This window comes from Colias eurytheme, chromosome 12, assembly GCF_061535395.1.
Source record: "Colias eurytheme isolate Ceu_HAF_F1 chromosome 12, ilColEury1 Martin Lab GWU primary, whole genome shotgun sequence".
Taxonomy (NCBI): Eukaryota; Metazoa; Arthropoda; class Insecta; order Lepidoptera; family Pieridae; genus Colias; species Colias eurytheme.
Window position 1 is genome coordinate 10,050,265 of NC_142991.1, and position 12,415 is coordinate 10,062,679.

General features: G+C 33.4%; 1 protein-coding gene across 1 annotated transcript in view; it reads right to left on the minus strand.

Annotated features, from left to right (window-relative positions):
* Prp16 (ATP-dependent RNA helicase l(1)G0007) overlaps positions 1 to 12,415 on the minus strand; it is a 165,994-nt gene that overhangs the window by 151,497 nt on the left and 2,082 nt on the right. Inside the window, exons 2-11 of the mRNA XM_090108116.1 lie at positions 8,590 to 8,862; positions 8,033 to 8,206; positions 7,302 to 7,396; positions 6,414 to 6,616; positions 5,416 to 5,514; positions 4,932 to 5,061; positions 4,595 to 4,684; positions 4,154 to 4,291; positions 3,368 to 3,520; positions 2,519 to 2,712 (exon numbers count right to left, since the gene is read on the minus strand). Coding sequence (XP_089964242.1) covers positions 2,519 to 2,712; positions 3,368 to 3,520; positions 4,154 to 4,291; positions 4,595 to 4,684; positions 4,932 to 5,061; positions 5,416 to 5,514; positions 6,414 to 6,616; positions 7,302 to 7,396; positions 8,033 to 8,206; positions 8,590 to 8,862 — 1,549 coding nt within the window. The remainder of the gene's footprint in view (positions 1 to 2,518; positions 2,713 to 3,367; positions 3,521 to 4,153; positions 4,292 to 4,594; positions 4,685 to 4,931; positions 5,062 to 5,415; positions 5,515 to 6,413; positions 6,617 to 7,301; positions 7,397 to 8,032; positions 8,207 to 8,589; positions 8,863 to 12,415) is intronic.

The window sequence follows — 12,415 nt, forward strand, 5'->3', positions numbered from 1 at the left end:
GTTCAAATCATAATTAATTGTTGTTGCGATTATAACAAAATTATATGATGTTAAAGACTGTGGATTATATGTGAAGATTTTAAATGTGTATCCGAACGAAAAAACATGGCGGCTTATTCCATTTTTGAATTCATATCGTTAACTTAAAAAATTGGATTGTAACTTTTTCAAATTGAATGAATGGTTTAAATATAATAAAAATAAGTGGTTAATTACTTAAATGGATAAAACTTAAAATATATATTCCATACAATGTAAAGTACATTAACCCATTGACCACCGTAAGCCCCGATCGGGGCGCGACACAATAGATTTTCTATTGTGTCTGTGATTCCGAGGACTGATGGATTAAATTGAAAATAATAGAAGTAAAAGTCGCTTAGTTTTTAGTGTTCGGTTGTTACAGAAGTATTCTTAAGTATTCCTATTTATAATGTTACGACCTAATGATGAGCGTTCGACTGTTATTGTGAGTATATTTTACTCGTATGTTTAATGTGCTATTTATATTGTTCAGCATTTTTATAAATAAATAGATTATTAAACATTTTGTGTTTCATTCATTATCCTGTTTAATTACTTCAAAGAGCTTAATTGGGAATATGGGCTTAGGCGGTAAGCTAGTATCTGTATATAAAATTTCATACAATTCGATAAACTGTAAAATAGATTTTTTTATTGGATACTAAATATTCAAATACATAATTGATACGTAGAAACTTTCACATTACTTAAGTAGGAAACGAGGCATTCGTATCCTATCTTTTAATAGATAAAGGATCCATAATTTACTAATATATTATCCTATGATAATTTTTATATTATGTATATGATAATTTTTATCCTTAATATGGGAATTTTAATAAACTATTTTTAACTCAGACTTTGCTTTTGAAATAGTTCACAAGAAAAATCAAGTAAAATTAAATTAATGACCTATAATAGAAAATATTCATATCCTGATACAATAAATTTGATTCGTAAAACCAATATCATTTTGGCCTTTATCAATGTTTATAACGTTTCAAGTTTCAACGCTGATATGGAATTTAGGTCTCTAGAAATTTCATTTATACACTAGCGCCATCTAGTGTGAAATAAAAATATTATAAGTCGTCGTCGTTTCGTTTGTTCTGAGGCGACGAAATGATTCGCGATTAAAATGATAGATGGCGCTTTTATTAATTAAATGTAGTATTTGAGTTTTTTAGCAGTATAATGTTATCCTTATAGTAGAGCCGTTTTAATAGGCAACATTTGACAGTTCAACAAAATTCAACAATGTAACCTAGTAACGACGACATTGAATAACATGATATTTCGTTTTGTTAGAACTGCACATTTGCTTAACTTTTTTCAAATACGATTACATATTTATAATAATAATGACCGATACAAGTAATTTTAAGATTTCATTTTACTGATAAACCATTCTAAACATTAAACAATTTCTGAATTAAAGAACTGACGTCGCTACAATTTTGTGTCAATAAACCTTTTTTCTTTTTAAATACCAGAGACGTTACTCTAAAAATCGAAATCTGACATCTAGAATCGAATGCATTGATTACTTCTGAATAAAAATCATCTTATATTAATAAATGTGTTTCAAGTTCGATTGACAAATGTTTCAAGTCAGTATCGATTAATTCACTTTAATCGATGTTTTTAAGCAGGTTACCTCTCTTCAAAGATAAAATTGATAGACGTCAAATGTTGCCTATTAAATTGGCTCAACTATAGTAGGTATTTATAATGTACAATGAACGAAAAAGAAACATTTGGTTATTTTTATAAAATAGAACCCGAGGCAATCAGAAATGCATTTTTAAAGTACGAACGAAATTTATTTGTTCCACTATAACTTAAACGACAAAACCGAATTTAGATGTGCACGTAATATTTTAAGAAGACATATTTTAAGGGAGACAGAATACTTCCAAACGCCTTAAAAAGCAAAAACCACAATAAAATCCACTAAATAAAACTTTCAAAAACAGCTTTTTTACCAGATATGGGTAAAAAAGTACGTCGATCAAATCGATAACATGTTTCAGTTGAACGTATTATTATGTCGCCTAACACACATTTTTGGCTAAATATGTAGCTAAATCCTACCGAAAAGTGTTTTTTTCCGACCTACCCGCAATTTTTTTTCAAAATATTTCATTTTTTTTTCAATTTTTTCCGTTTTTTCTCGTCCTATGTCTACTCACTTACCTCTCTTAACAACCCGAAGAGCATATCAGTAGACAGCGATCTCTCGTGTGCTTCGTCCATGATCTCCGCGCTATAGTTGTCAAGGTCCGGCTCGCGCAGTCCTTCGCGCAGTAATATCCCGTCCGTCATGTATTTAATTACTATTTATTGTGATATTACGTAGTTTAACTCCCTTTTTGCTAGATATGTAGCTAAATGCCACCGAAAAGTGTGTTTTTCCGACCTACCCGCAATTTATTTAAAAAAAAATTCATTATTTTTTTCCTTATTTTTAGATTTTTTCTATCTACCCACTTACCTCTCTCAATAACCCGAAGAGCATATCAGTAGACAGCGATCTCTCGTGTGCTTCATCCATAATCACCGCGCTGTAGTTATCCAAGTCCGGCTCGCGTAGTCCCTCGCGTAATAATATCCCGTCCGTCATGTATTTGATCACCGTAGACGGTGATGTGCAATCTTCGAAACGGATCGCGTAGCCGACTTCTTCACCTGTTTGAAATGATGATGATGTGATTTTATGATTTTGTTCAATAAACATAATGGTTCTCCTCCATAGATACTGCTTTCCGTATCGGTGGTAAATGTTAAAAATATGTTAAAAATACGTTTCAAAAGTGCTTCTCAAAGAAATCTAATTGAATAAATAAATGTTTAAGTTTGAGTTTGAGTTTGAACAAATAAACGTACATGAACTCAACAAATTACTGCTTGAAACGAGCAAGATTTACTAAGAGATATTTTTAAACACGCACGCATGCGCATTCTTAATTTTAGCAATCACTCACACTTGAAAGACAAATAGGTACACACACACGTGTGTGTGTATTTGCATTGGAAATGCTTGTATGTGTTGTACCCTCATACAAGCATTTTTAACTTTCCAGTACACTGTAAACATACAAATAGAGCATTCTTGACGTGACAGCGTCTTATAATTCGATAAAGCGGCTGCACGCACGAAAAAATATGACTCATGCGGCGTTACCTCGCTCTGACTCATCTGAGGCGTTCCATGTAAGGCTTGAAGTGCAAGCGAGAGCGCGGAACGAGCGACAAAGAAGCACAATCGGACGTTGTCACGTTCAACTATCGTCAGTAAACCGACTTTACAGACAACCAATTTCCCCACTATAAATGTTCTCACCCAACCGCACCCCCATCTCGTCAGCGACTCGCTTGGCCACAGACATGGCGGCCACTCGCCGCGGCTGCGTGCACCCGATCATGCCCGACTTGCTGAAACCTTCCTCGTGGAGATACTGTGTTAGTTGGGTCGTTTTGCCGCTGCCCGTTTCACCTGTATTACAAAAAAAAAAAATATAACCATGTAAAGTTTCCCCTATATATTACAAAAATTATTTATATAGTTTAAAAATAACAAAAAACACGCTTAAACATGAAATTATTGTATTGTCACTGCACCTTGAAAAGTGTACAAAGTTTGAATCAAATCTGCCTGTTTAAAGTGAGTAAAAATCCACCAGGACAATCCATTTGCCAACTAAAAGAAAAACTGTTATAATTTCAACATAATCAAAACCATGACACCTAGTAATAAAGTCACAAATTGATTGCACTTGTTTACGATGGCCATGTTTCAAGCGAACAAGCGAATAAAAAAAAAGAGCTCACTAATTCTCAAATGCGTCCTTAATAGTTCTTATATAATATGCAAAAACAGTTTTTTTTTGTAGAAATAAAATTTTTTGATTATCGAGGCAGTGAGGTAAAGCCGATAAGTTTGCTAGTAGATGAAAAAAAATACAAAGACAAAGAATATGTGAAATAATGCATATTGTTATAATTTGTGTATAATATGTAAAAGTTATCCAGAAATCAAATAATAGATCATTCAATAAAATGGATTGTTTCTTTTAATTGTTATTACAGTGTGCTTTAAAATTTTTAATAATAATTTCTTTGAACTCACCAACAATAATAATAACACTATTCTCTCTTATAACTTGCATCAATTCTTCTCTAACTGCAAATACGGGAAGGAACCTTCGCTGTTCCGTTATAGTTTTCTTCTTTACAAAATCTGACTTCGATTCTGGCTCTTGACCATCTGAAATAACAAGAAAATATTAATAGTATTATATTATCAGTTATGAGAAGTTATAAAATGTGATTATTAAATAAATATATAATTGTTACAAGCATTGATCGTACTATCGTTAATAATGTTTATAAAATTGATTTTCCAACTACCTTCTTTTGAGGTAAGCAATTACTAATTAATAATATTTTGACATCAGAATAATAAATCAGAATAAAAAAATATTTTGTTTTCGTTCATGTCAATTCGAGACGGTTTTTAACGTGGTTGATGTAGCACATTAATACTATAATTTGAAAAATGATTATTTACCTTTATCCAAATGTTCTGCATACTTATATGCAGCTTTGGTGGGTCCATCTTCAATTTCTTCTTGTTCTTTTTGTATTCCCATAATGTTACCTAAAATAATAAATACAACATAAATAATCTATTCTGTTTATTTGTCCTGTAACATATTTTATTTTTTATTAAATAAATTGAGGGTAGATGGAGATTTTTTTGTATACCTTTCCAAAAAATATAACAAAACTGCTCAAAATTGTATTATTTTCCTAGTAATATACATATTAACTCTTATTCTAAATCTAATGAACTCCTTTCATCATATTTAAAATGTATTTTTCATGAAAATCCATAAAATATTCACCAATTTTGGTTCCCTCCAATTTCCAATGTTTTTTCTGCGCTTTTCTTCGTTCCTTCTGTTCCCTAAAAGCTTTCACAAGTGCGGATCCTTTCCTTGCATTTATAGCCATGTCTGATGTTGGGTCTTTTACCTGAGAAAATTTTTAAAATGGCATTTATATTTTTCAAGAATCTATTTTTTTGTATCTATACACACAAACTTTGTTCTAATAAGAAAACTCGACTATAAATAAAAAAAAGATAACTAGAAAGAGGCTAATTAAATTTAGAGTGTTTAAGTATAGGAAAAATTTGCCATAAATATGAATTTCAAACTATAGTTCATGAAATGTTGTCCCTTTCGTACTTAATAAGAATGTGAAAAGGCATAAATAGGAAATAGAAAAGATTGCTTGAAGTGATATCAACTAACTAGCTATGTATAAGTAATTTTAACAAAAATAGTCTGTATTATGAGAAATTTTCAAATGCAGGTTAAAACTTACCGGAATAACGGGTTCAGGTTGCTTCGTAAACACAATCCTTCCGTCCAAGAATGGCGGCACTATATTGTGTACCAAAAGATGTACGCGATCAACACTTTCCTGTAAATAAAGAAGAATTATATAAATACTAGCGGTCCGCCCCGGCTTCGCCCGTGGTACCTACATGTTTAAACTATCCTATCTCTCAAGTTGGATCGAACTGCACATGGTGTGCAAATTTTATTATAATCGGTTAAGTGGTTTATGAGTCCATTGAGGACAAACATTAAAGGAGATAGCGAAAAATAAAATTTGTTTTAATATTTCCAAAGATACAGATAATACTAATCTTCTCTATAAAGAAGACCTGGTTCCTTACTATAGTCAGGCTGGCGTGATACTATGCGCACACGCAACTTTTAAAACATCAATTATTTGAACTTCTCCCCTGTTAATTCCTTCTAAAAACGGTAGTTATAATTTAAACAAAAATTATTTATCGTGCATCACAGAGAAAAGTACAAATAAGTATACTTATTTGTACCACAATCTTTCTTAATCTTATATTATACTAGATTTCCGCCCGCGGCTTCGCCCGCGTTTGCAAAGGAAAACCCGCATAGTTCCCGTTCCCGTGGGATTTCCGGGATAAAAACTATCCTATGTGTTAATCCAAGTTACCCTCTATATGTGTGCTAAATTTCATTGTAATCGGTTCAGTAGTTTTTACGTGAAAGAGTAACAAACATCCATACATCCATACATCCTTACAAACTTTCGCCTTTATAATATATGTATGTATATGTATATGTATATTAGATAAATCTCGTGTCACAATGTTTGTCCTCAATGGACTCCTAAACCACTTAACCGATTATAATAAAATTCGCACGCAATTGTAGTTCGATCCAACTTGAGAGATAGGATAGTTTAAACATGTAGGTACCACGGGCGAAGCCGGGGCGGACCGCTAGTAATTTTATATAATTTTACAAATAACAACTTATTTTTGAACTAACCTCATCCAAATCATTATTAACGTTAATAGAATGCACAACACCACTGGTCAACATTCTATTTCGCTCCCACAATTCATTATCCTTATCTATCTGCTGTCTCGCTGCAGAGACTTTACGATTCCTTCGCTTTTCAATCTGTTCTTCTTTCTTAGCGATATATTCTGCTGATGTTCCCGCGAATGGATCTGATTCGTCTGCTTCCCCTGTAATAATATGTGATTATAACTAGTTGGTAATTATAAACAATCCTAATCCTAATATCCTATCCTGATCCTGATACTATTATAAAGGCGAAAGTTTGTAAGTATGGATGTATGGATGTTTGTTACTCTTTCACGTAAAAACTACTGAATGGATTTGAATGAAACTTTACCACAATATAGCTTATACAACAGAATAACACATAGGATAGGTTTTATCCCGGAAATCCCACGGGAACGGGAACTATGCGGGTTTTCCTTTGAAAACGCGGGCGAAGCGAAGCGCGAAATCTAGTCAATAATAAATGTTAGCCCTAGTCATTAAATTAAGTGTCGTAATTCAATGAACGCGCTAGTCATTCACTCAAATAGCAGATTCAACCAAATGACTGCCACATATGTAATATAGACACTGTTTTTCATAGCCAAAATCAAATAGCAGATTCAACCAAATGACTGCGATATACTATAGACACTGAATTTTATAGCCAAAGTATAAACAACATAATATTTTTTTTTTGTATGTATAAATGCAACCTGTTCAAGAACATTCAGCACTTGGTTATGAATGTATTGAGACTTGTAGGGCAGGCGATCCAGTGATGCCAGCTGTTATTATTATATTTCTCTTCTTTTCTTTTATTATTATTTTTTACATAATATAGAGTTAATGAATTTTAGAGCTCACCTTCTCCCATATTGTACCAAGCTCTATCTAATTTCTTCTCAGCTTCTTGCCATTCTGGATCGTCGACATCCAAACCGCGGCGAGAACTCACCCACCTTAAATGTAGTTTTTCAATAAATGGATAGTATTCTAGCTACCTTCTAAACAACAATTACTGAAATATTACAAGAATTATTGATTTCAAATTGCAAAATTATAATATGAAACAAACTATAAAGGCAGTGCTTATTTTTTGAAGTGAAACTTCTTTATCGGGGTTGGAAAAAAATTTAGTGTAACATTTTTTCGTTACGCGTGACATTTTTCCGTTACGCGCCATATTATCTCTACCACGCGTGATCCGACGTATTTCTGTAAAGTTGCATATTATAGTAAATTATTTTTTGAAAAAAAAAGGTCATAAAGTTTCACTTCTTACGTGTGTACACTAGTACACGCACACATTTTTTTTAAATATAAACACAGTTGCGTTACTGATAATAAAGTTAATAAAAAAACTGCCATCAAATTATGCACATAAAAAGAATTTACACAACTACTAATTGACTGGGCAGCTAAAGATACATCATAATCTAAGTCCTAAGATATTATATAATAGATCGCTAGTAAGCAATAAGGCCACCTTATGTATACTACCATATTACTCCGTTTTGTATAAGTGAAAATATTTTTACTTGGTGTGGTATGTTAAATAAAATAAATAATATAATATTACTACATAAAAATCTTACTTATGTGGAGTCGCCCGTTCAGTATCATCATACAATCGTTTCCTGTCACTTCTAGTAGACCTATCAGGGGTATCTCTTGGTAGTGGGGTTGGAAAGTCCCAACTGGACTTACGAACTGCCTCCTCGTCATCATCGTCCCAAGCGGTTTTGTCGGTTGGTTTTAGTGCTTTTATGCTGAAATAAAGTTTGTAATTATAAAGTAAATAAATTTATCTGGTGTTTTAGTAGAGTAATTTATATTTAAACTCTTTGAATATAGGATGGCAGTGAGTAATGTTAAATAAAATGGTGTAAAATGAAATGTGAACACAATACCAGTGTATTGTGTTATAGTTATAGTATTTTTAGTTTTAAATAATATATTGTTAAAGTCCATTGCTACAACACTTTTTTTTGTTTCGGTCAATGTTAGAAATAAGATTTTTCGGTAATGAAAATTATATTTTACAATTGAATGAATCCTGTTCAACGAAGCTGCTGAAATTTATATAAGGAATGAATAGTATATATGAATATGAATATGAATGTCCATAATAAGTACAATACGAAAATCTTACCTTGGTGTTCTAGGTTCATCCTTAAACCTCGGTTCATAGTAACTGCGCCTTGAACTGTCTCTATCAGAATCCCTATCTCGCCGTCTATCTGACCTATCTCTGTCCCTGTCCCTCCCGTGTCTATCCCTGTCTCTTCTATCATCATATCTTCTGTCCTTGTCACGCCTATCACGACCGTAGCGCCGGTAACGATCATCATCGTCTTTTGAGTGTGATTTTTTCTCTTCTTGAGTTGAATAGTGTACACCTTTTTCTCGAGTTTCTTTTTCTTTTCTATAAAATTATAAGATACTATATATTTTTATAATTAATTACCCTCTATATTATGTGAATGAATCCATTTTAATATTTAAAACAAAGTAATAACATATTTGATAATAATAATTGAAATTACTCAAACTTATTTTCATTATGTTGTAAAAATGTGATGCGACACACAATTTATTTTGATCCCCACAAGTGTGCAATGTCATGCAATGAAATTACTATTTCAATAGGATCTTTTATTGATTTTTTAGAAATATAAATCCAATGAAAAGTCACTTACTTTTACATTTTATTTGGTAAAGGTAAGATTAAAAGGCAGAAAAACTTACTAGAATCTAATTATAACATAAAACCATATCGCTCATTTGCTTCTATAACGTGACAAAGTCAAAATCTCAATTGTTGGGAAAACGCATTTGAAAGTTTAAAATTCCTGTAACTTATAAATTTATAAAGAATAGAAAAAATTCGATCACGAGGCGGGACTCGAACCCGCATCCTTCGCGCCATTCCGGGGCGGATGCCTCACCAACTCAGCCACTCGTGACCCGCCCGAGTGATCGAATTTATTCTATTCTTTCAGTTTTATGTGTCTGAAGGGACACACCGCGCGCCATCTATTGAGATGATTAACAACCATTTCAACCAATATGAAGCACTTTTCAGTGAATACAATATTGTAACGATGGAACACGACCTTTTTTGTTGAATTTATATTTTTGGTTTTATGGCATTCAAATGCTTTATAAATATAAATTTATAAAGAATAGAAAAAATTCGATCACGAGGCGGGACTCGAACCCGCATCCTTCGCGCCATTCCGGGGCGGATGCCTCACCAACTCAGCCACTCGTGACCCGCCCGAGTGATCGAATTTATTCTATTCTTTCAGTTTTATGTGTCTGAAGGGACACACCGCGCGCCATCTATTGAGATGATTAACAACCATTTCAACCAATATGAAGCACTTTTCAGTGAATACAATATTGTAACGATGGAACACGACCTTTTTTGTTGAATTTATATTTTTGGTTTTATGGCATTCAAATGCTTTATAAATATAAATTTATAAAGAATAGAAAAAATTCGATCACGAGGCGGGACTCGAACCCGCATCCTTCGCGCCATTCCGGGGCGGATGCCTCACCAACTCAGCCACTCGTGACCCGCCCGAGTGATCGAATTTATTCTATTCTTTCAGTTTTATGTGTCTGAAGGGACACACCGCGCGCCATCTATTGAGATGATTAACAACCATTTCAACCAATATGAAGCACTTTTCAGTGAATACAATATTGTAACGATGGAACACGACCTTTTTTGTTGAATTTATATTTTTGGTTTTATGGCATTCAAATGCTTTATAAATATAAATTTATAAAGAATAGAAAAAATTCGATCACGAGGCGGGACTCGAACCCGCATCCTTCGCGCCATTCCGGGGCGGATGCCTCACCAACTCAGCCACTCGTGACCCGCCCGAGTGATCGAATTTATTCTATTCTTTCAGTTTTATGTGTCTGAAGGGACACACCGCGCGCCATCTATTGAGATGATTAACAACCATTTCAACCAATATGAAGCACTTTTCAGTGAATACAATATTGTAACGATGGAACACGACCTTTTTTGTTGAATTTATATTTTTGGTTTTATGGCATTCAAATGGCATTCAAATTTTTTCTATTCTTTATAAATTTATATTTATAAAGCATTTGAATGCCATAAAACCAAAAATATAAATTCAACAAAAAAGGTCGTGTTCCATCGTTACAATATTGTATTCACTGAAAAGTGCTTCATATTGGTTGAAATGGTTGTTAATCATCTCAATAGATGGCGCGCGGTGTGTCCCTTCAGACACATAAAACTGAAAGAATAGAATAAATTCGATCACTCGGGCGGGTCACGAGTGGCTGAGTTGGTGAGGCATCCGCCCCGGAATGGCGCGAAGGATGCGGGTTCGAGTCCCGCCTCGTGATCGAATTTTTTCTATTCTTTATAAATTTATATTTATAAAGCATTTGAATGCCATAAAACCAAAAATATAAATTCAACAAAAAAGGTCGTGTTCCATCGTTACAATATTGTATTCACTGAAAAGTGCTTCATATTGGTTGAAATGGTTGTTAATCATCTCAATAGATGGCGCGCGGTGTGTCCCTTCAGACACATAAAACTGAAAGAATAGAATAAATTCGATCACTCGGGCGGGTCACGAGTGGCTGAGTTGGTGAGGCATCCGCCCCGGAATGGCGCGAAGGATGCGGGTTCGAGTCCCGCCTCGTGATCGAATTTTTTCTATTCTTTATAAATTTATATTTATAAAGCATTTGAATGCCATAAAACCAAAAATATAAATTCAACAAAAAAGGTCGTGTTCCATCGTTACAATATTGTATTCACTGAAAAGTGCTTCATATTGGTTGAAATGGTTGTTAATCATCTCAATAGATGGCGCGCGGTGTGTCCCTTCAGACACATAAAACTGAAAGAATAGAATAAATTCGATCACTCGGGCGGGTCACGAGTGGCTGAGTTGGTGAGGCATCCGCCCCGGAATGGCGCGAAGGATGCGGGTTCGAGTCCCGCCTCGTGATCGAATTTTTTCTATTCTTTATAAATTTATATTTATAAAGCATTTGAATGCCATAAAACCAAAAATATAAATTCAACAAAAAAGGTCGTGTTCCATCGTTACAATATTGTATTCACTGAAAAGTGCTTCATATTGGTTGAAATGGTTGTTAATCATCTCAATAGATGGCGCGCGGTGTGTCCCTTCAGACACATAAAACTGAAAGAATAGAATAAATTCGATCACTCGGGCGGGTCACGAGTGGCTGAGTTGGTGAGGCATCCGCCCCGGAATGGCGCGAAGGATGCGGGTTCGAGTCCCGCCTCGTGATCGAATTTTTTCTATTCTTTATAAATTTATATTTATAAAGCATTTGAATGCCATAAAACCAAAAATATAAATTCCTGTAACTTTTTAATTATTATGCTTAGACTATTCAGCTCAATACAACATATTAAAACGTTCTCGTTTTTTTGAATCAAATTGTATTCAGAACAATAAGTCGGTTATTAAATTTATTATGATTATTTATATCAGAAAGGGCCCTTCTTGTTGCGTTTTTCTTGTAAAAAGTGTGCAGTATTGCGTTACAAACAGATATGTATCATTTTTCTTGAAAAAAAAATTGAATAAAAATCTAAAACTTTACAAGTTATGTCGTATTGTTACGTTTTATTGATAATCAGTAATCTAAAATATGTATTGGAAATTTTAATTAAAACGTGTTACTGTAGTAGAAATCTTTTTATTTTTGTACTTTGTTTTACAAAATGAAAGATATTTTTGCGAAATTATTGTGTAACTTTCTCTGAAATACAAGTAATATCTACACATTTAAAAAAATATACAATTATAACCAGACATTAATATTTTTTGTTTTACTTTTACTCACAAAAGTTGGCAATTATAATATTACGACCCACCCCGAATTCGCACGGGTGCAATCCTGATACCATCGATTTTACTGAAGACTTTTTCATG